Here is a 23,440-nt window from a genome sequence, read left to right as displayed (position 1 = left end):
CAGCAGTGGTTTTGCCCTTGCTGCCTTCGGTTTGGTAAAGATACAAAGAGCCTGAATGCTTCACCTGGGCTTCCAGTGCACCAGTCACTACATGGAGAGGAGCCCAGTTTCTCCTGCCTATGAGCCTTCAACACCCCAACTCCTCAGCACATGAAGTCCTCAGATCAGGCCAGCAGTGCAACCACCTTAACCCCTGGCTGAACATTACCAGTAGCAGCAGCTCCATGTTTCTTTGAGGTGGAGCTCCCAGAGGGAACTAAAATCCCCTCTGCCATGGCCACTGTAGTGGTACTGCCCTTGCTGCCTTTGGACTAGGGAAGGAACAAAGACCCTGAGTGCTTTCACTACATCTTCAGCAAGCTGCACTTGTCCCTAAGGAGAAGAGACCAATCTGTCTAACCTGGGGACACACTCCCTCAACCGCCCTCCCCACCCCCATGTACAGCTACTGCATCCCAGGTGACTGCACTGATTGATAGCAGCTCTGCATCTCTCTGGGGTGGAGCCCCAAGAGACAAGTGAAAGACCCTCTGCCATAGCCACTGCTTAGGTCCCTTAGCCTGCTGCCTCCAAGCTGGGAAAGGAATATAAAGCCTGAACTTGCCCCAGAGCTTTGCAGTGTGCAGCCCAGGAGTGCCAAGCCAAGATCTGTAGCCAGTACTCAAGTGGGCAAGGATACCACACTTTTAGAGAAGAAAGAGGGAGCTCCGCTGCAATCCTGCGGAAATATAGAGGAGTCACTTGGCCAAGCAGGACCCTACCTACTGGCCATTACACTTAAGTACCGTCTACTGGATCGCAGCCCAAAACTTCAACACCAAAAATACTTTTCTAATAAAGCCCCCCGTGAAATCAAAGGCAAGAATTGAGCTACAAATAAAGACCCTGCAGAAAGCCCTGGCCCTTTGAAAACATCCAGAAGTCCACTCACTGTACTCAATGTACACTACAGTTAAAGGAACACCAACTCACACAGATGAGAAAGAACCAGAACAATAACTGTGTCAACTCAAAAAGTCAGAGTGCTTTCTTTCCTCTAAATGATTGTACTATGTCCTCAGCAAGGGTTCTTAACTAGCCTGAATGACAGAAATAGAATTCAGAATATGGATAGGAATGAAGATCATTGAGATTTAGGAGAAAGTCAAAACCCAATCCAAGGAATGTAAAGATTACAATAAAATAATGCAGGAGCTAACATACAAAACAGTCATTACAAAAAAGAACCAAACTGACCTGATAGATCTGAAAAACACACTGCAAGAATTTCATAATGCAATCTCAAGTATTAACAGCAGAATAGAGCATGCTAGGAAAGAATCTCAGAGCTTGAAGACTGGCTCTCTGAAATTACTCAGACAACTTTTTTTTTTTTTTTTTTGAGTCAGAGTCTCACTCTGTCACCCAGGTTGGAGTGCAGTGGCGCGGTCTTGGATCACTGAAATCTCCACCCGGTTCACGCCATTCTCCTGCCTCAGTCTTCCGAGTAGCTGGGACTGTAGGTGCCCACCACCACGCCCAGCTAATTTTTTGTATTTTTTTTTTTTTAGTAGAGATGGGGTTTCACCATAGCCAGGATAGTCTTGATTTCCTGACCTCATGATCCACTCGCCTCGGCCTCCCAAAGTGCTGGGATTACAGGCATGAGCCACTGTGCCCAGCCCAAAATTTTTTTTAAAAAGAATTAAAATGAATGAACAAAACCTCCAAGAAACATGGGATTATGTAGAGACCAAATCTATAATTCATTGGTGTCCCTGAAAAAGATAGGGAGAAAGCAAGCAACTTGAAAAACATATTTCAGGATATCATCCATGGAAACTTCTCCAACATCACTCGAGAGGCTAACACTCAAACTCAGGAAATGCTGAGAACCCATGTGAGATACTACAAAAGAAGATCACCCTGAAGACACATAATCATCACATACTCCAAGGTCAAAATAAAAGAAAAAAGTGTTAAAGCCAGCTAGAGACAAAGGGCAGGTCACCTACAAATGAAACCCCATTAGGCTAACAGTAGACCTTTCAGCAAAAACCCTACAAGTCAGAAGAGATTGGGGGCCAATATTTAGCATTCTTAAAGAAAATAATTTTTTAAGCAAAAATTTCATACCCTGCCAAACTAATCTTCATAAGTGAAGGGAAAATAAGATTCTTTTCAGACAAGCAAATGCTAACAGAATTTGTTACAACCAGACCTGCCTTACAAAAGGTCCTGAAAGGAGTGCTAAGTATGGAAAGAAAAGAAAGTACCAGCCACTACAAAAACACACATAAGTATACAGACCACTGACACTATAAAGCAATCACACAAATAAGTATGCATAATATCCAGCTAACAACATGATGAAAGGATCAAATTCATATATGTCTATACTCACGTTGAATGTAGATGGCCTAAAATGCCCAAATTAAAAGACACAGAGTGGCAACTTGGATAATAAACAAGACCCAACAGTTCTGTCTTCAAGACACCCATTTCCCATGCAATGACACATATTATATAATGGTATTATGTAATGGTAGAGGGCCTGATTCAACAAAAAGACCTCATTAATCTAAATATGTACACATCAACACAGGAGCTCCCAGATTCATGAAGTGAACTCTTCAAGACCTACAAAGAGACTTAGATTCCCACAGAATAATAGTGGGACATTTCAACACCTCACTGACAGTTTAGACAGATCATCAAGGCAGAATATTAACAAAGATATTCAGGACCTCAAATCAACACTTGACCAAATATATATATGAGGGGAGTTTATTAAGTATTAACTTACAAAATCACAAGGTCCCATGATAAGCTGTCTGTAAGCTGAGGAGCAAGGAGAGCTAGTCTGAGTCCCAAAACTGAAGAACTTGGAGTTCGATGTTTACAGCAGGAAGCATCCAGCACGGGAGAAAGATGTAGGCTGGGAGGCTAGGTCAGTCTCTCTTTGCACATTTTTCTCCCTGCTTATCTTCTATCCATGCTGGCAGCTGATTAGATGGTGCCCACCCAGATTAAGGGTGGGTTTTCCTTTCCCAGCCCACTGACTTAATTGTTAATCTCTTTTGGCAACACCCTCACAGACAAACCCAGGATCAATACTTTGTACCCTTCAATCAAACCAAGTTAACAGTATTAACTGTCACACCACCCAAAACAATAGATTATCTCAGTATAAGCAGAAAACACTTTTGATAAAATTCAACATTTTTTCATGTTAAAAATGCTCAAGAAACTAAGCACCAAAGAAACATACTTCAAAATAATAAGAGCTATCTATGACAGACACATAGCCAACATCATACTGACTGAGGAAAAGCTTGAAGCACTCCCTTGAAAATTGGCACAAGACAAGGGTGCCCTCTCTTTTCACTCCTATTTAACATAGTATTGGAAGTCTTGGCCAGGTCAATTAGGCACAAGGAAGAAATAAAAGGCATCCTGATAGGAAGAGAGGAAGTCAAACTATCCCTGTATACAGATTACATGATTCTATATCTAGAAATCATAATCTCTGCCCAAAAGCTCCTTGATCTGATAAACAACTTCAACAAAGTTTCAGAATACAAAATGAACATACAAAGATCGGTAGCATTCCTATACATCAACAAGATCTAAGCCAGGAGCTAAATCAGGATTGGAATTCCATTAACAATTGACACAAAAAGAATATAATACCTAGGAATGCAGCTAACCAGGAAGGTGAAAAGAGGTGACAAAAACAAGTGGAAAAACACAATGACATACCATCTCACACCAGTCATAATGGTCATTATTAAAATGTTAAAAAATAACAGATGCTGGCAAGGTAGCAGAGAAAAGAGAAAGTTTATACACTTTTGGTAGGAGTGTAAATTAGTTCAGCCATTATGGAAAGCAGTGTGTCGATTCCTCAAAGAACTTAGCATTTGACCCAGTAATCGCACTATTAAGTATATACCAAAAGGAATCTAACCCATTGTACCATAAAGACACATGCATGTGTATGTTCATTGCAGCACTATTCACAATAGCAAAGACATGGAATCAACCTAAATGCACATGAACAATAGACTTGATAAAGAAAATGTGGTATGTGTACCACATGCACCATGGAATATGTACCACATACATATGTACCACATACACCATGGAATAGTATACAGCCATAAAAAGAATGAGATCATGTCTTGTGCAGCAACATGAATGGAGATGGAGGCCATTACCTTAAGCAAATTAATGCAGGATCAGAAAACCAAATACCATATGTTCTCACATATAAGTGGGAGCTGAACAACAAGAACACGTGGACACAAAGAGGGAAACAACAGACACTGGGGCCTATTTGAGGGTGGAGGGTGGGAGAAGGGAGAGGATCAGAAAAATTGCCTATCAGATACTATGTCTGTCACCTGGATGGTGAAATAATCTGTACAACAAAGCCCCAGGACCTGGAGTTCACCTATAAAACAAACCTGCACATGTACCCCGTACCTAAAAGTTTAAAAACAATGTGATATATGTACACAATGGAATTCTATTCAGCCATAAAAAAGAATTAAATCATATCATTTGGAGCAATATGGATGGATCTAGAGGTTATTATCATAGTGAAATAAGCCAGACACAAAAGGATAAATACCTCATGCTATTAACTTACATGTGAGAGTTAAAAATGTGATCACATGGAGGAAGAGAGTGGAAAGATAGATAACTGAGACTGGGAAAGGTGAGTGTGTGGGGACAGTATGAGGAATGACAAAGAGAAACTGTGTTAAAAGTACAAATATACAGTGGGAAGAAATAAATTTAATATTTGATGGTACAGTAGGGTGATTATAGCTAATAAAAGGGTGTTGTACTCAGGTGATGGACACTCTAAATACCTTCACTTGATCACTACACATCATGTATGTGTAACCAAGTGCCCCATAAATTTGTACAAATAAAAAATTCAATTAAAAGATTAAGAAAAAAATGGTGAGCTTTTCCATCCAGTTGCAAATTTGACTTGGAAAGAAACTATGTTTGCCATAATCTGAAAAGTTTAACACGCTGCTTATAACACAGACACTGAATTGGTGATTCTAAATAATTCTAACACTGCTCATCAGGTACTATGTTAATAACAGACAATCTCCAAACGTTCTGACTCAGTTTGGGATGACATAGTATTTTAAGTTTGGAACATGTTTTGAAAATAACGTAACAGTTTAACATCTTGTGTGCCAATAGCTACAGATACTTATACTGATTTTTAAAAAAATATTGTTTGATTTCATTGAACAACATAATTTGAAATCATAACCAAAATATATGAATATATTTTGGAAAATGTATAGACTTGGAAAGGAAATTGACTTAGCTAAGCATATTCATTCAGGTTGAGCTTCTAACACTGGTAGGTTTTTATGTTAGTCCAATTATTTATTTCTATGAAATACATGTACGATAAATTTAAGTGGCATTGAAAGTTAGATTCAAATAGCTGTGGTTTAACCAATAGTAAAATGAAAGTTTTTCATTCCTCTTTCCAACTCTGTCCCCATAGGCAATAGCCTACAATTGATGTGGTTGATCATGTCAATAATAACCCAATTGAGAACAACTGAAATGTTCCTTTGACATGCACTACAATTCAACTCAATTATTCTATATTTTTAAAATTTGTATGGAGAAAAGGGAAAATATCTTATGCTTTCTATATGCCACTGAATCTGTCTAAAAGTTAAGCAAAATTATTTTTCCCTGTCATAGAACTTTGCTATTCGGTTCCCATATGAAGTCAAACATAATTTTTAGCACTGGCATGCTTTATAATTTAGACTGTAGAAAAGCAATTACCTTGTTTCATCTCCTCTGTGTTTTGGGGGAAGAGTTTAGTCACTATTTTACTTAAATAATAACACTAGTGTCTTTACTGGTATTCGCATCAATTAGCAATTCAGGTAGATGTCTCTCTCTTTTTTAAATTCTGAAATCTCGTGTCAACTCATTTCAGCACTGTTTTGTTTGGCTGCCAGTATATAAAAATGGATTATTAATATAAATATTCATGGTAATATTATTTGAATATGAGTTATCTGAATTGGATAAAACTTTGGATTCCTTGCTGTCTGAGCTAGCTAATAATAAATAAATTAGGGAGTGTTTTATTTGGGTACCTCAGTTTTCTGTTTCTATATAATCAATCTTTATGTGATGGAAGCTGAAAATGCTGTTTTAAGAAATATTACAGATAATTTTAGCTCATATTTTAGAACCAACACCGGTTGATTATGATCACTCACTCTGTAGTGGGAACTTCTATAGTTACGTGAAGGAGGTTTCATGTTTTTGTAGGAGTCAGATTTTTAGCTATGGTACAGGAAATTTTTAAAAAAATACTTATCAATTACAGAGAGAATCTATTCATTTTTTCTCTAATAACAAATATAACTGAAAACTGCAATCAATCATTGCCTTTTAAATTGTTATTATCTACATCTTTTTTTTTTTTCTTTTTTTTCTTTTTCTTTTTTTGAGATGGAGCCTTGCTCTGTCGCCCAGGCTGAAGTGCAGTGGCGCGATCTCGGCTCACTGCATGCCCCGCCTCCCAGGTTCACGCCATCCTCCTGCCTCTGCCTCCCGGGTAGCTGGGACTACAGGTGCCTGCCACCACACCCAGCTAATTTTTTGTATTTTTAGTAGAGACGGGGTTTCACCATGTTAGCCAGGATGGTCTCCATCTCCTGACCTGTGATCCACCCACCTCGGCCTCCCAAAGTGCAGGGATTACAGGCGTGAGCCACTGCGCCCGGCCTAGATCTTTTAAATTATTACATGTTTTTAAATAATATTAATGAAATATCAAATTTATCAGTAAACCCTTTCCATTCAAATTTATTAACCTATAATAAATTACACAAGAATAGCTGAAAATTTATTTTTAGCTGGAATAGAATCAATGGAAGACCATGAATTTGTGTAATTAGTAATGGCAACTGAGTTTATATTCCTTTGTAGATTAGCTTACATTTATGTTGTGCAAGATCCATTGTTTTGCTATAACATTCATCAATACTTGTGAGAAATGATCAATGGAAATAAAAACCTAAAATAAATACTTATCAAATTTTAAAAGAATATTCTGAAAGAACTTCTGATTTTAAAATATTTTATGTCTGCCATCATTTTCTAGGACTTTGTTCTCAGTAGTCTCCATTTTTTCTGTAGATGTATGTGCTAAATTTCTACAATTACCATATTCTGTTCTTCTCTATATGAGTATCTTTTGCCATGTGACATCATAGCTTCTCTTACGAAGAAGTCCATAAATCTCCACCCCTTCAATCTGAGATGATTCTGTGGTGGCAAATACAATACAGTAAAAATAATAGTGTAGCAGTTCAAAGACCAGACCTCCAGAGTCCTTGCATGCTTCCTTTCCTCTTGACACTCTGCCCAGCCACCATGTGAACAAGCCTGGGATAGTCTCCTGGATGATAAGAGATTGTGTGAACCAGGACAGAGTCTATCTAGTTGTCTTATAAAAGCCCTCCGACATATGAGAAAGCCCAGCCAAGATCACCAAAGCTGCTGATCACATCTTGACTAAAAATGTATGAAGGAGCTCATCCAAGAAGAAAAATTGTCCAACTGAGCCCAGCCTAATTTGACATCCAGCAAAATCATAAGCTAAATAAATGGTTTTAAGCTGGTAAGTTTTGAGATGGTTTATTTCATAGTAGCATCTATTTGATGCAATTAGACATTGCAAAGTCTAATACATTAGGGTTCTGAATGGATATGTCACTATGAAATAGCATTCTTAACATATTTTTTCACTAAGGATAATTCTTGTGTAAAATGTCAAAAGGCTATGCTTTTTTTCTTGCCATTATCTAGAATTATGCACACTAAAGTATGTTGCAATTGTTTTACTGAAAATCATAGGAACATTCTCTGCTATTCGGTTCCCATATGAAGTCTTCGTTTTCTCTATTTATCTGTACTTCCATTCTGTTTTTCTTCTCTCTCTCACATAAAAGAACTCATTGCTCCAATAAACACTACACTACAGAGGTAGTTGACTCCTTCCTTTGGCAAATTAGGTTATTTACTGATTTATATAGAAATTTATCAGAACCCTATTTCCTAGACTTTCTCTCAAAACATTTAGTACAAGAATTTAACAATGTGCCACTTTGTGTATTCTGCCTTCCATTATTTATTAGGAATTCAATCAACTGTTCAGAAATGATGATGGAAAGTACCTATGGCTTTCTATTATTTCCACTTAATGAAGCAATCTGAATGGAACAGAGATTGCCACTCTTTTGATTTCAAATGGTTTTCCAGCAATTTCCATAAAATTATATTGCCTGAATATACAAGAGCTCTCAGGAACTATTTACTTCATTGAGACATATTTTAGAACATGTTCTTTCCTAGTCTTTTTCTATTGTCTTGTACATTTAGTTATCTCAATATACTATCATAAAAATGAAATCTTCAAATGGTATACAATTGTATAGAAAACATTCCAGTTCAATCATATTATTACATGCTTATTTTCTTTATATACAAAAACTATTTGAGGAATCAAACTGAATTTTCTTGGCCATAACTTTTAATCTTAGGTTACTAAGTTTTACTAAATAATAGGTACCATGGAAGACTCTCTCAGTGAAATGGTTCTAAATGGTTGCTGAGCCCCAGCTAAAAAGAAGAACATATATTTGGATATATTGATTTTTCTAACCAATAATTCTGAGCAAATACTTAGTATTCTGCATATTACTAGTTACTAGGAATAAAAAGAGAATTTTTTCCTTGAGATGCTCACGATATGTGAGAGAAGATAATATGCACCAATAAAAAGATATGTCATACTATAAAGAGATTAATAAAAATTAGAAATAGTAAAGAAAATGGAGGAAATCTTCCTGATAAGTTGAAAAACCTTTACGAAAGAAGACACTTTAGGCTAGATAAGTCAAAGAAATGTTCAGATTTACAAGCAGAGGAATTATTTCAATAGCTCCCTATTCATCTCATTGGTGAGAGAGGTTTTCTTGCCCTATGGTTGTAGGAACAATTGCGTATATATTCCCAACACTGGACAAATTAGATCAACAGCAGCTATTAGTCACATACACTCACATCTAGGAGGAAGGGGACACTGCACCACACAGGGATTGTGCATAGGAACAGAGTGAGCAGCCAGGGGTCATGGAAGACTGGCTTTGTGGCATCAAGAGGGTGGGGTACTCCTGTTTCCTGTAGGACAATGTGATTTCCTTATTTGAATAATTTCATAGCTGTTGGGAAACTGAACTCACAATACAGAGATGAACCAGAATTATGCCTGATCCTTTGATAGATAGGGTTGGTTATCTAGGGGGCCTTATCTGTGGAGTCAGAATGTAGAGGGGAACTTGCGGTTAGGACATTCAAGCCCTCCTGATTTTACCAGATATCAAGGTAGCACATAATTTTGAGTATTAATTTTAAGTCTTACACCACAGAAATGAATTGACAAGACCCAGAATTCTAAATATTCTTGCTATTTTATGAAAATGGTGAAAAATTCAGCTGCAGGACATGGATGGGAAGGAGACAGGATGGAAAGTTTTACACATATATTTAATGTGTCTGACAGATTTTTATGAAAACAGTAATTCTATATGTCTCCTTCAAAACTGTATATCCAGAATCTAGACAAATAATTGATATTGTAGGAATTCTCAAAGTGTTTGGAATCAATTAATAAAAAAATTTTGTGGCAAACTTTTTTTTGGCACTGAGATGCACAGGTAAATAAAACCTGCCCCTTTTCTAATAGGCATACTGTCTAGAAAATATAGAATAAAATACTGTCAAGTTAAGCTAATTATTAAAAGCATACACAAATATTATGTTGGGGACAGATTTTTACAGACACTGTAGGCTAAAATACAGGTTTACATTTAATTCCCTAGTCAATGGTGAAATTAGAGAAGTTTTTAAACATTATAATGACATAATTATATTTGTTATTTAGGTAGAAAACCCTGATGGTGAAAGCAAGTTTTAACTGAAATGAGAAGAACCTGAAAGTTACATTACCATGGCTTTTATGAGTCAAAGAAGAGACATTATGGGTATGTGAACTAAAATAATGACATTTGGCATGGGGAAAATGATAGATACAGTAATTTCAATTTTCTGCAAGATAGAGAACACACAGAGAAGTAGTGATTGATATACAGTATGAGAATCCATCCCCTATGATGTGTGCAAAGGAAATTAATATGACTGGCTAGACCCTGGAAACGTTTAATACTATAAATCACCGGTGTGAAAAAAAAGGTGGGTATGAAAATTGGAATAATTGGATAATAAATACTAAACAATGAAACTTTCCACTTCAGTGTACAGAATGCCTGGCAGGCAAGGATTTATCCCGTTAGCCAAATAAAAGAAAGAAATCACAAAAAACAACAACAATGTGTTTATCTTCAAACTGGTCTATCAGTATTAACATGCATTTTTGCCTTAGTATATGCCCACATTCTGAAATTTGAGATGTTGCCACTTCTGGGAAAGTCAGCAGAAGACAGACAGCAGACAAAATCTCTAAAAATAATATTTTTAATTAAAAATGTACATGCAGCCGGGCATGGTGGCTCACGCCTGTAATCCCAGCACTTTGGGAGGCTGAGGTGCGCAGATCACAAGGTCAGGAGTTCAAGACCAGCCTGGCCAATAGGGTGAAACCCTGTCTCTACTAAAAATACAAAAATTAGCCGGGCATGGTGGCAGGCGCCTGTAGTCCCAGCTACTCGGGAGGCTGAGGCAGGAGAATAGCTTGAATCTGGGAAGCAGAGGTTGCAGTGAGCCAAGATCGTGCCATTGCACTTCAGCCTGGGCGACAGAGCGAGACACTGTCTCAAAAAAAAAAATGCAAAAATACCAAACATTAAAGATATTGGACACTATAAATAAAAAAGATTAAACAAAAAATGACTGCAGATTCAAAAATTACAATCCAGGGAACAGCACCAACTTAGAAGAGTTTAACATCCAACTAATAAGAACATAGAGTGAGAAAACAGAGGGAAGAAATTTTCAAAGAAATAATAGAAAACAATATTCTAGATCTGAAGTTCCATGTGAGTCTTTAGATAAGTGAGTTGTAAATTGAATAATAAAAATCAAGACATCAATGCAAATTATTGTACATTTAAAAGCATCACATATAAATAAAAAGTTCAAATGCTTTCAGAGAGAAAAAAAATTAGGTGATTTATAATGGATCATGGATCAGAATAACATAAAACTTCTTATCAACAACCATAAGTACTAGGGGTCATGAGGAAAAGAAATCAAGGGTGTCTTCATTCCACATTTCTCTGAGGTTGGGTCTTCTGCTCTGGCCACAGAATATGATGTGTCACTGATTGTCCTTTATTTCTCTATCATCAGTCATTTTTTTTTATTTCAACTTTTGTTTTAGATATAGAGGATATGTGTGCAAGTTTATTACATGGATATATTGCACCCAGGTAGTGAGCGTAGTACCCAATAGTTTTTCAACCCATACCCAACAGTTTCCAAGTGAAGAATTAAATTAAGAACTCAACCCCTTTTACAATAGCTGCAAAAAAATAAAATAAATAAAATACTCAGGAATATACCTAACCAAGGAGTCAAAAAACCTCTACAAGGGAAACTACAAAACACTGCTGAAAGAAATCGTAGATGACATGAACAGATGGAAACACATCCCATGCCCATGGATAAGTACGGTCAATATTGTGAAAATGAACATACTGCCAAAAACAATCTATAAATTCAATGCAATCCCCATCAAAATACTGCCATCATTCTTCACAGCATTCTTCACAGAACTAGAAAAAACAACTCTAAAATTCATATGGAACCAAAAAAGAGCCCACATAGCCATAGCAAGACCAAGCAAAAAAAAAAACAAACAAACAAACAAAAAAACTAAAACAAATCTAGAGGCATTGTATTACCTGACTTCAAACTATACTATAAAGCCATAGTCACCAAAACAGCATGGTACTGGTACAAAAATAGGCACATACACCAATGGAACAAAATAGAGAACCCAGAAATAAACACAAATATTTATGGCCAACGGATCTTCAACAAAGCAAACAAAAACATAAAGTGGGGAACAGACACCCTCTTCAACAAATGCTGCTGGATAATTGGCTAGCTACATGTAGGAGAATGAAACTGGATCCTTATCTGTCACCTTATACAAAAATCAACTCAAGATGGATTAAGGACTTACACATAAGATCTGAGAGTATAAAAATTTTCGAAGATAACATTGGAAAAACCCTTCTAGATGTTGGCTTAGGCAAGGATTTTATGAACAAGAACCCAAAATCAAATGCAATACAAACAAAGATAAATAGCTGGGACCTAATTAAAATAAAGAGCTTTTGCACGGCAAAAGGAACAGTCAGCAGAGTAAACAGACAACCCACAAAGTGGGAGAAAATCTTCACAATCTATACATCTGACAAAGGACTAACATCCAGAATCTACAACAAACTCAAACAAATCAGTAAGAAAAAAAAGAGTCCCATCAAAAAGTGGGCCAAGGACATGAATTGACAATTATCACCAGTCTTGAAATTAATTTTTAAGAACTCTCAGAATCTGACAATAGGGTAATACTATCTGTATTTTCAGTGATGAGTTTTCATCTTTTCATTGTTTTCACAGGGACTTAGAGGAAGAGTTGGGAGAATTCCTAGGTATCCATTTTAAATCAGATGCCTAAATAAAGCACATTATAAAATGCTAGCTCAAATAACATAGTTCAGCAGGGTTTTCTAGTCTCCCTTTATTGCCCTCCATTGGCAGAACCTAACAGGAAGAGAGCTGATAAGCACTCTTGCCAGCAATATATTTGCAATATATTTTGCAAAGTCCCATTCCCATCATCACAAAACAGAATAGAGAAGGGTGAATTTGGAGCTGAGAGACAATAGCTAATGGCAGTCTATCTTTTTGGCTACTTTGCACCTTTGCACATATAACAACAACAGCTTTATGCTTTATAAGATAAGATGTAACTATCCTTCACACAAATTAAAATACTTTCATTTTTAAATACTCTCCCCCGAAAAGGAGATGCAGTGTCCCAACTGTCATTCTGTTCATTTCTAATAGACTGCTTCAGTGTCAATATCTGGGCAATGTCAATTCTCCTCTAATTCTGTCAACATTTCATGAGTATTGAGAAACTTAAAAACTTAATTGTAAAATTAACCATCAACAACAATCTTTATGTAAAATTAGAAGATGAAAGAAGGGAGAAAAAATTAGTTCATATGTATACACATATGATAATCACAGAAGGAAATATGTACAGCTGTAGTAGTCTTAATTCTGTAGCTTGCCATGAGTATAGTTGATATTTATAACCTCCTTCTTTCACAAACCATTCTGTATTCCCTTTGTAGCTGGCCAGCACCTTAGTAGGTTGAAAATCTCTACTTGGTCATTTAAGACACTAAAGCGTCTGAAACCTCAGTGTCTTGCAAATTTTGGATTATTTTGATTTTCCATTAATATTTATTAATACCTATGGCACCCCAGAGGACTCCCTTGGGTCCATAGGTAGTGCTCCCTGACCCATTGTATAGCCACAATATTATTTCCCCTTGATAACTTGGACCCATCACTTCATCCAATATTGTAACTCACTAAAATAGTCAGGTGAAAGTCTCAACTTCCATTTTAACGGAACCATTGTGCATTGACTGGTGGAAGCATTATTTTTTTTTTCCCTTGGGAACCAAGACCTTTGAATCAGCAATGCTCAAAGTTACAGAGATGAGAAGCAAAAGTTCTGCAGGTAGGTTAAGGATAATAGTGAAGGAAGCCACTCTCATTCCACCCTGGGAAAAAAGGAGCTAAAGTTGCCAAGTGATCAATTTCTCTGTCAATTGCAAAGATGAGGGGGAATAATACCCAAGGGAAAGAAAGAAGACAGACAGCTGTGGTCTAATCAACTTACAAACAAGTTGATATCTCATTATCTTGGTAAATAAACTAATGACATTAAATAGAAAGAAAATCTTTATGGATACTTTTTAAAGGATTTCCTTGTCTTTGGTTTAGAGTTGCTTATGGTATGCCAACTTATGAATTCATGAGTCATGGCTTCCTAAAGAATGACACAGACTTCTCCTGCTTCATCTGTGCCTTTTGATTGTTTGTACCCTTGAATTTATTAGTAAAGCATTTTACTGGGTAATATCTCTGAGCCTGATTAGATAATTCAATTCTTTGTGTTAGTTTACATCCCTTGATTCTTGGACTCATGTATTCCATGTATTACATGGGAGAAATAGCACCATATATTGATCACTAATTCAAAGACAATACTACAATCAGGAAAGTAGATCTACATAAACAAATTCGTTTTTAGAGTGGAAAACTATTAATAGATGTTTTCTATGAAACAGAATTAAATTTGTAATACATTAAACTGGAAAATTTTAGATACAGCAGTAAAATGCAATTCCTATTCTATTTCTCTTAAATTTAACATTAAAAAACAGAAGTAGCACAATGTATCTTCTATGCAGGGAGAATAGCTGACAGCAAGTGCTATGCCCTAGGACAGGACTGTTCAAATCCTCTGGGGTTATTTTCTACAAAACTTGTCTAAAAATGAAGATTCTGACATTATTGAGGCAAAATAAATGGCAGGTATAGATTTTGAAAAATGGTCACCTGTCACCCATCAGTTCTTCCCAGGAGCAACACATGACTTAGGTCAAGGGTCTGTTGATGTGTCCAAGTATTGCTCAAGGTAAAACATGCTTCTTATTAATGAATGGATAACTCATTGGAGTTATAATTAAATTGACCAAATTAGCAATCACATCACACATGAACATGAATAACTATGGCTTAATTGGATCTGCTGATATTAAAAATATTAATCAGTTTATCACTGAGAAATTTTAATGAAAAATTTTCCTAGTGCTATATCTGGTTAAACATAGGGATATAGACTGATACTGTCCTTTGTTTCTCTCAGGCAGTGGCTTTTACCTAAATTAAACATCTGACTAGGAGAAAGCTAGAGGAAAATTATGTTACAGAAAGTGGTGTAGCAGGACTTATCTTGACAAGGAGGTTTCTCAAATTGAAATCAATGTTGGTTTGTACACCTTGAATGATTGTCTATCTTTGTACTAATACCTAAGGATTTATGTGAGAAGAACAAATCAACACTGCTTAGGTTGACATTGATTCTATTGTCAAATCTGTGGCTAAGAAGCACAATAGAAGATCTCCTGCCTCAGTATTATTCTCTATAGTATAAAGAAAAAAATATAGTCCCAGCTACTCGGGAGGTTGAGGCAGGAGAATGGCGTGAACCCGGGAGGTGGAGCTTGCAGTGAGCCGAGATTGCGCCACTGCACTCCAGCCTGGGCAACAGAGTGAGACTCTGTCTCAAAAAAAAAAAAAAAAAAAAAAAAAATCCACAGGATCTCCGTGTCTGTCTTGGTCAAGGTTTAGGACAAGAAACAAGACATTATATTTTAAAGCAGGAAGCAATTTAATCATGGAATTACATACCTAAATATCGTAAGAACCAGATTCTAGACTGGAACTCTTAGAATGAATACCAGAGCAATGTGGAGCCAATGCCCTGAAATCATCACCATACAGAAATTGAAACCAAGAATGCATATCAGCCACCAATGCTTCTCACACCCAGAATAAAAAATAAAATAAAACTTGAAACTCAACCCTAGGGTTTAGGAAGAAGGAGCAAGGACCATCACCACCGCCATCACTGCTTCTTTACGCCTGAAAGCTAGAGACAAACCCCATGGAGGCAAGCAAACATGTGTCCATTTGCTGGTCAGCAGCAAAGCCAGGAACATCAGGCATGTGGCCTCCAACTCACTTCTGCCTTTTGAATACTACATAACTGTATCTAAATGGTGGAAACTAATTCACAAGAAACCTAGTTGCAAGAGAATTTGGGAAAGGTCATTTTCAGCTTTCCAACTTCTCCAACAAGAAGGATATAAAATAGAAGTTGAGTAGGACAATCCAAAGTAGTCAAAGAAAATCAAAGAATGTCAGGAATTTTATGAAAAATGAAAGAAAAATAAACATCTGTTCTCATCTAAAAAGAAAACTAATAACCTAATTATCATATAACTGAAGTTATAGGTTTACAGGCAGCATCATTTGCTTAACAGCATCAACAAAAAGATAAATATTTAAAAGAAAGATAATAATAAACATAAAAAAAACAGATCCTACGATTTCATGTGCCTGGTTACCCTACATTTACAGGGAGTTTACCTTTACTACTCCAGGGAAAGATTATCTTGTAAAAAGTTAATCAGAGCAGATTTAAAAGAGCTAAGTGGACCATATGATATGAATTTAGCAGCTTCTCTACTACCCAATGCGGGACTAGCAAATTGATTATCTTTGTCATGTTTTTAAATAACTGCTGCTTCTTTACATATGATTTTTTCATTTCTAGTTTTTTTTTTTGTCTTTTTTATTGATTAGTCTTACCAGAAGTTATTTTCATTCTATTTTTAAAGAATTGGTCTTATCTTTGTTCATCCTTTCAAGGATATATTTGTTTTCTATTTGTTAATTTATTTTATGGTATTAAAATTTTTCTTTTTATTATTTTACTTTGGGTTTATTTTTTTCTTCCTTAAGATAGAAAATATTTCTATAACATTTTCTAGTTTTTTTCTCAAATTGATTTCTTAGCCTCTATTTTCCACCCTCATTCCTCAGGAAAAAAAATTAAGATAATATTTTAATCCTATAAGTTGTCCATTTTTTATATATGCTTTGACAAGTAGAATTATTATTATTTTTCAAATTTAAATATTTTCTAATTTACCTGTTTATTTTTCCCTTGACCCATTGTTACTGAAACTCTAGAGGTTTCATTTAGGTCCTGCTGCTCACTGCAGAGAAAGCCAATCACTGAGACAATGAGTATTGCCAGGGAAGAAGGCTTTACTTAGGTGCTGTAGGTGAGGAAATGGGAGATCAGCTAGGGAGGGGTAAGGAAGAATAATTGGCTAACAGTAAGCAGGTAATCAGTTAGGCATTAATGGCAGGTGAGGGGTCTGGCCATCTCATTGTCCATATTTGGTTATCAGTAAGTTTCAGTTCCTTGATACCATCTGGGAGGCCTGAAACTTGGTTTCCTGAGAAAAGAACTCAGATAAGACAAATGTAACAATTGTAAGACTGGGAGGGTCAATTCCTATGTTTATTCAAAATAAATAATAAACATCAGTTCTACGGGACAATTAGGCCAGTTCCACCATGATCATTTGAAATATGCCTTTTAAATATCTGAATATACAGAATAAGACCACTTTTGTAATTTATTTCTAGTATATATAAATTTATTTCCATTTTTATAACTCAAAAATGGCAGTGTATTTCTTCTGTCTATAACTGTATTTCAATCGGACAACAATGATGTATAATACTTGCATTTTATTATTTATTCAGCTTATAGCCTTTTATGTCATCAATTTTTGCAAAATGTTTACAAAATTTGTAAAGCATGTTTATTCTTCAGTTTTGGAGCACATGGTGCTATATATGTCCACTAGACCAAACCTGCTAATGGAGCTGTTTAAATCTTAAATCCTTCTTGATTTTTAAAAAATAATTTAATCTAGATTTTTTATAAGAATGTAATAATGGATATATCTATTTTCCCTGGAGTTATGTAGATTTTGCTTTATATATTTTAAAGCTATATGTATTGAAACTTTTTTTCCAAAATAGTACCCTCTTTTTATCTTTTAAGATTTTTGCTTTAAAATCTGTTTTGTAAAGTATTAGTATGGTTCCAATGGCCATCTTTAGTTGATTTATACCTGATGTACATTTTTTAAACCACTTATGTTGAACCCTCCTTTCATGTCATATTTCAGCTGTATCTCACATAAAGCAGTTTAATTGATGTTTGACAATCAATGTCTTTTATTAAGGGAGTTAAGACCACTTACAAATGATTATGCTGATCTCCAGGATTTCAATTCCAGCTTGATTTTAACCCCCCAAACTAGATATGTTTATTATTATTATTATATAACAAATGTTTGTTCAGTTTACTCAGAAACTTGCCATTTTATTTGTTGACATTTCCTTCTAGTATGGCAGATCTGTGATCTTTTCTCCCCTGTAAAGGGTAAAAGTTCCTTTAGGGAGAATTTGTTGGTAACGAACACTCTCAGTATTTGCTGTCTGACAATACCTTTATTCCAGTGTCATGATGATATGGGCAGAAGGCAGGAGGGTGGGATCCCTAGTGAGGGCTCCACCCTTAAACTTGGACCCGTGGCCCTAAATGAATTCTCACACCTGATATGGTTTGGCTCTGTGTCCCTACCCAAATGTCATCTTGAATTGTACTCCCATAATCCCCAGGTGTTGGGGGAGGGACTTGGTGGGAGATAATCTGAATCATGGGGGTGGTTTCCCCCATACTGTTCTGGTGGTAGTGAATAAGTCTCATGAGATCTGATGGTTTTACCAGGGGTTTCCACTTTTGCATCTTCCTCATTTTCTCTTGCCCCCACCATGTAAGAAGTGCCTTTTGCCTCCCGCCATGATTCTGAGGCCTCCCCAGCCATGTGGAACTGTAAGTCCAATTAAACATCCCTTTCTTCCCAGTCTCAGGTATGTCTTTATCAGCAGCATGAAAACAAGTTAATACAGCATCTGAATGTTGCCTTTTCCAAGACAACTCTGGTCCACCCCACCCCCATTCTCCTGCCCATAAGAACCCCAAACCCCAAGCTCCATGAGCAGAAGAGTGGCAGAGAGGCAGAGCAGCAGAGCAGTGCAGCAGAGAAGGTAAGAAGGAAGAAGCATCTGAATGACAAGAGGAGTTCAGCTGGGGACAATGTGAGAGGAGTCCGGCCAGTGACTACCGAACTCCAGGGGAAGAATATCTTCACACTCCATCCCCTTTCCAGCTCCCCATTCCCCTGAGAGCCACCTCCATCACTCAATAAAACGTCCACATTGACCATCCTTCAAGTCCATATTACCCGATTCTTCCTGGATGCTAGACAAGGACCTGGGTACCCAGAGGGCAGGGTGTAAAAGGCTGTCACCCTGACTCTCCACTGAGCTGGTTAACACTTAGCCCTCCACGGATGGCAACTGCTAAAAGAGTATTAATTGTAACACACCCCTAGGTACTACAGTGGGGTCGGAGCCCAAAAGCACTAGCCCCAGCCCCAGCCCCCGAATGCTCCCTTTCACCTGCATGCTCCACCTCCTTCAAGGGGTTTGAGTGCAGTGGCTGAACAAAATGAGCCATCACCCAGGACAAGTCCCACAAAGGGGTCCAGGGAAGTCTTCCATCTCAATTATTGAAGGGTAGTCTTTCTGAATTTACATTTATGGGCTGAATGTTCTTTCTCAGCACATGAAAGATATCATTGCCATTTCCTTTCAGTTTCTATTGTTGCAATGTTAACAGTCAATTTTTAAGTAATCAGTCTTTTTCTCTTCTGATTGGTTTTAAAATCTTCCCTTTGTCTTCTGGGTTCTTCAGTTTTACTACAGTCTAGGTATGACTTTTAAAAAATATTCCTGCTTGAGATATGTGAACCTTTCTGAATCTGAGGATTTGTATCTTTAACAAATTCTAGGGCAGAAAAACAGCTGTTATCTCACAAAATACCAGCTTTCTGCCTCTTATTATCTCCTTCTGGAACCCTTTTTGACATGGAGTGGACTGTCTCTCTGTAATCCAGATTTGCTCAAATTTCACCTTTGCTTTTTCCACTTCTTTTTCTGTCATCTTCATTCTGAACAAATTTCCTCTGCTCTCTCTTCCATTTAATTAATTACAACTTTAACTCTGTAATAAGTTGCTTTTCTTTCAATTGCTATATACTGTTTTGATTTCTGGAAATTCCATCAGATTCTTTTTTTAAAGAAATCTAGCTGTGAATTTTGGCAGGCTTTTATTTCACAATCATACTTTAAATTCCACCTTTTATTCTTTAAACACAGTAGCCTTATTTTATATTTTTTTATTTCATCATTCCTGTACCTCTTATCTCTCTAGGGGCCTGATCCTGCAGTTTGTTATTTCTGCTAAATCCTGCTTGTGGTGGATTGTTTCTTCATATAAGAATGTACCACATTTACTTATCCTTTTCCTTTTTTAATTAACATTTAATTTGTTTACAATTCATCTATGTTCTTATCTCCTTTAGCAGATGTGCTAATCTCTTTTGCAGATACCTAGAATCAAAACTGCTGGTCACAGTGTATACACTTTCAGTTTATAGCCTCTGAAATGATGGCAATACATTCGATCCCCACTAACAGTGTAGTAGAGTTGTTGTTTTCCAGAAAACCTCAAAACCTGACATTGTTAGAATTTTACATTTTTCCCAATCCTATGGGTTCCAAAATAAGTATGTAACTATTTTTACACTTGTAGTCCCCTAATCACAGTAGCATAACACATCTTTTCAAATGGTTATGGCCATGAATTTTTTTTTTAATTTTTTTTCCATTTCTCTAAAAAAAAATAATGGTTGTTATTCATTGAGTAGCATATTGTTTTATACTAACATTTCTAGTGAAAACTCATATGTGGCATTGTTGATTGAAAAGAGATGTGTATGCCTTATGTTCAGACATGGAGATAGCACTGTTGCAATATTTTTACTTTATGATCAACCAGTGTTAAGAATTTGCATGAAGCTGGGCACAGTGGCTCTAGCCTGTAATCCCAACACTTCAGAAGGCCAGCGTGGAAGGACTGCTTGAGCCCAGGAGTTCAAGACCAGCCTGGGAAACATGGCAAGACCTGGTCTCTATTTTTAAATAAAAAGAAGTTGCATGCCAAGAAACATCATTCTTAATTCTTCCACCCCCAAAATCTCTACTACTTATAACCACTCTTTTCCTGAAGTAGCACATGGGAATATATCACAGTAAGTGGCAAAAAAATAATTTGCACGTGTTTCTTGAATGCTGTGTGAAAAACAAGACTCTACACATAAAGTATAGGATTTCATTTTTTGAAAAGTCATATGATGACTCAAGCAAAGAGAAATAAACTTTAGATGAATTTAGACACCATTGTAGTTTTTACAAACCAAAGTTAATGTCCTGAATTTAAGGCATCAAGGAATGATCTATCTTGCTAATGCCATTTTATAAGACGTTAAAGTGCAAATGCAAAATCTCAAGGTATTACTTGTCTCTAGTATTATATCAGGTTTTACAAAGGGATATTATAATTGCTTCAAAGGCTTTGGAAAAGAGCAAGTAACAAACCCAAGGCAACAATCCGCTAGTCTTACATCAGTTAACATAGCCACAAACTAATTAGCTCTAATGTGAACTGTCAGAACTATTTTCAGGCTGATTACTGAGAAATATCTGATTACTCCAAATGCCTGCACACTTTCAGTGATTTACATGGTCACGTTGAGAAAAACGTGCTTCAGAAGAACCTAAGAACTACAAGTATTAAAAACCCCAAAGAAATTATGAGAGGGCTCTCTTTAACAAACTAATATTTATGTATATGAACAAAGCTATTCACTGTGACATTTAGTAAAACTAAGGGTTTATGTTAGCTTAATTTGAATTCATTTCTAAAATCAGCAACAACCAATGACAAATTTATTAATAAAGGGCCTGTTTATACATCCATTGTGAAGGTTAATTATTTGATAGTTTAAATAAAACTGTGCTTTGACTATTGCTGTTATTACAAGTATGTATTTAGTAAGGCTGAATACTTACCAAATATATAGGAAACATACAATTTTGTAGATGTTTGTGAAATTCAAGGACAGTAGCTCTTACTGATAGGCAGTAATGATTGTAATAAAAGAGATGTCAGTAAAAAAATAAAATACTGTAATTATGATGAAAAAGTAAAATATAATTTCTTTAAAAATTGTCTAAGAGTTGTTAACCCATGTTATAACACCCATGGTTCTTAGTCATGGTCATCAAATTATTGTTCACATAATGAGCTGTAGAAATGCCACAGATTTGTTTGGTAAGTGTGAACAATAGTTTAGTAGTGCATAGATGTGTCCATCAGCTCTGTTGCCAAAGTGGGCATTCAGAAAACACTGTTGCTAGGCAACAGGCTGCCCTCCTAACTACTGCCAGGCATTTTGAAAGATCCAGTGTGACTATGAAAAAGTATGTCAAGAATGTAAAAAAATCACCAATATTCAATCATTCTGCAAAAATGAAACTGTTACTTGGAAAACGAATATAGAGGACAGATTAAATTTGCACATTGATTTACAGTTTAAGAAGCATCTTAAATAAATCTGACTTGATTCTCATAACATCTTGTGAGACAACAAGACAGATATTTTTATTATTTTCATTCTACAAGTGAGAAAACTGTGACCCAGAGAAGTTACACACCTATTAGGTTGAAGGCACACAACACTCAGGTTATTGGTACTTTATTTCTTTTTAATACACATTTCTTTTTTGCAAACACATGACTGAGAAAAAAATATATTTTAATATGGTGGTTCTGTCATCACTGGTAAGTCCATTTTGACATGGAATGAGTATAAGAAAAAGCATTCTAATGAATCTCACAAGATTTTGCTTCAAATGTAAAAAAATAATGAATCAACAATAAGCCAAAACAAAGAAATAACCACTATAGCATAGAAGTAATTTGAGAGGCTGTTACAACTATATATTCACACTAACCCTTCAATAGCTCCATTTTATAAATTAAAAAGTTGAAGCTCATAGAAATTAGCGGTACTCCATCACTGGTAATTGGCAGAGGTAGGGTTTGAACTATCTAATATCAAAACCAATGATCTTTTTTTCTCTTTTCTAAATTCCACAAGGCATCATAGAACTCAAAGATAGCCAGAAATATGTTATATGTGAACTACAGTGATATAGCATTAAGAATTTGTACTAACCTTACGTAATCAACACAGATTTTTACTTATGTCAATAGATAGCAAACAGATTACTTTTGAAACAAAACTATGTAAATTGTATTTCATTTGGACACTGTGTTAATTACCTCCATTTTGTCCAGGTAATTTTAAGAAAATAAGGTACAAGTCTTCATGTCTCAGTTAATTGTACAATGCTTCTTTCACTCCTTCCCTTAGCCAAGTTTTTCTCTCTGTGCTTTCATTCTGACTCACTGGGGAGATATAAGCTGATTTTTGGCTCATAGGTTTGCATACTCAGTCAGAGAAATGGACTGAGTTATATTTTGTTATTTCTGGGTTTACAGTGTCTGGCCCATGTAAGTTAGAGAGAATGCAAGATTCAGACTAGAGTACACTTCTATAAAGAAAAAAATGAACCAGTTTATCCCTATCAGTGAGAGAACAGAGTGTCACAGGCTGCACATTGACATGCCAGTCCCTTGTTGTTTTCAGATATA

At 36.1% G+C, this 23,440-nt stretch overlaps 1 protein-coding gene across 1 annotated transcript in view; it reads left to right on the top strand.

The window, feature by feature from the left end:
- LOC107975205 (uncharacterized) overlaps positions 1 to 10,354 on the top strand; it is a 72,323-nt gene extending 61,969 nt beyond the window's left edge. The window contains exon 3 of the mRNA XM_054686064.1: positions 9,998 to 10,354. Within this exon, the coding sequence (XP_054542039.1) occupies positions 9,998 to 10,030 (33 nt within the window). The 3' untranslated portion in view covers positions 10,031 to 10,354. The remainder of the gene's footprint in view (positions 1 to 9,997) is intronic.
- Positions 10,355 to 23,440: the final 13,086 nt, after the last annotated feature.

The sequence above is a fragment of the Pan troglodytes genome, chromosome 5, assembly GCF_028858775.2.
Source record: "Pan troglodytes isolate AG18354 chromosome 5, NHGRI_mPanTro3-v2.0_pri, whole genome shotgun sequence".
Classification (NCBI taxonomy): domain Eukaryota; kingdom Metazoa; phylum Chordata; class Mammalia; order Primates; family Hominidae; genus Pan; species Pan troglodytes.
This window is presented reverse-complemented; position numbering and strand designations above follow the sequence as displayed.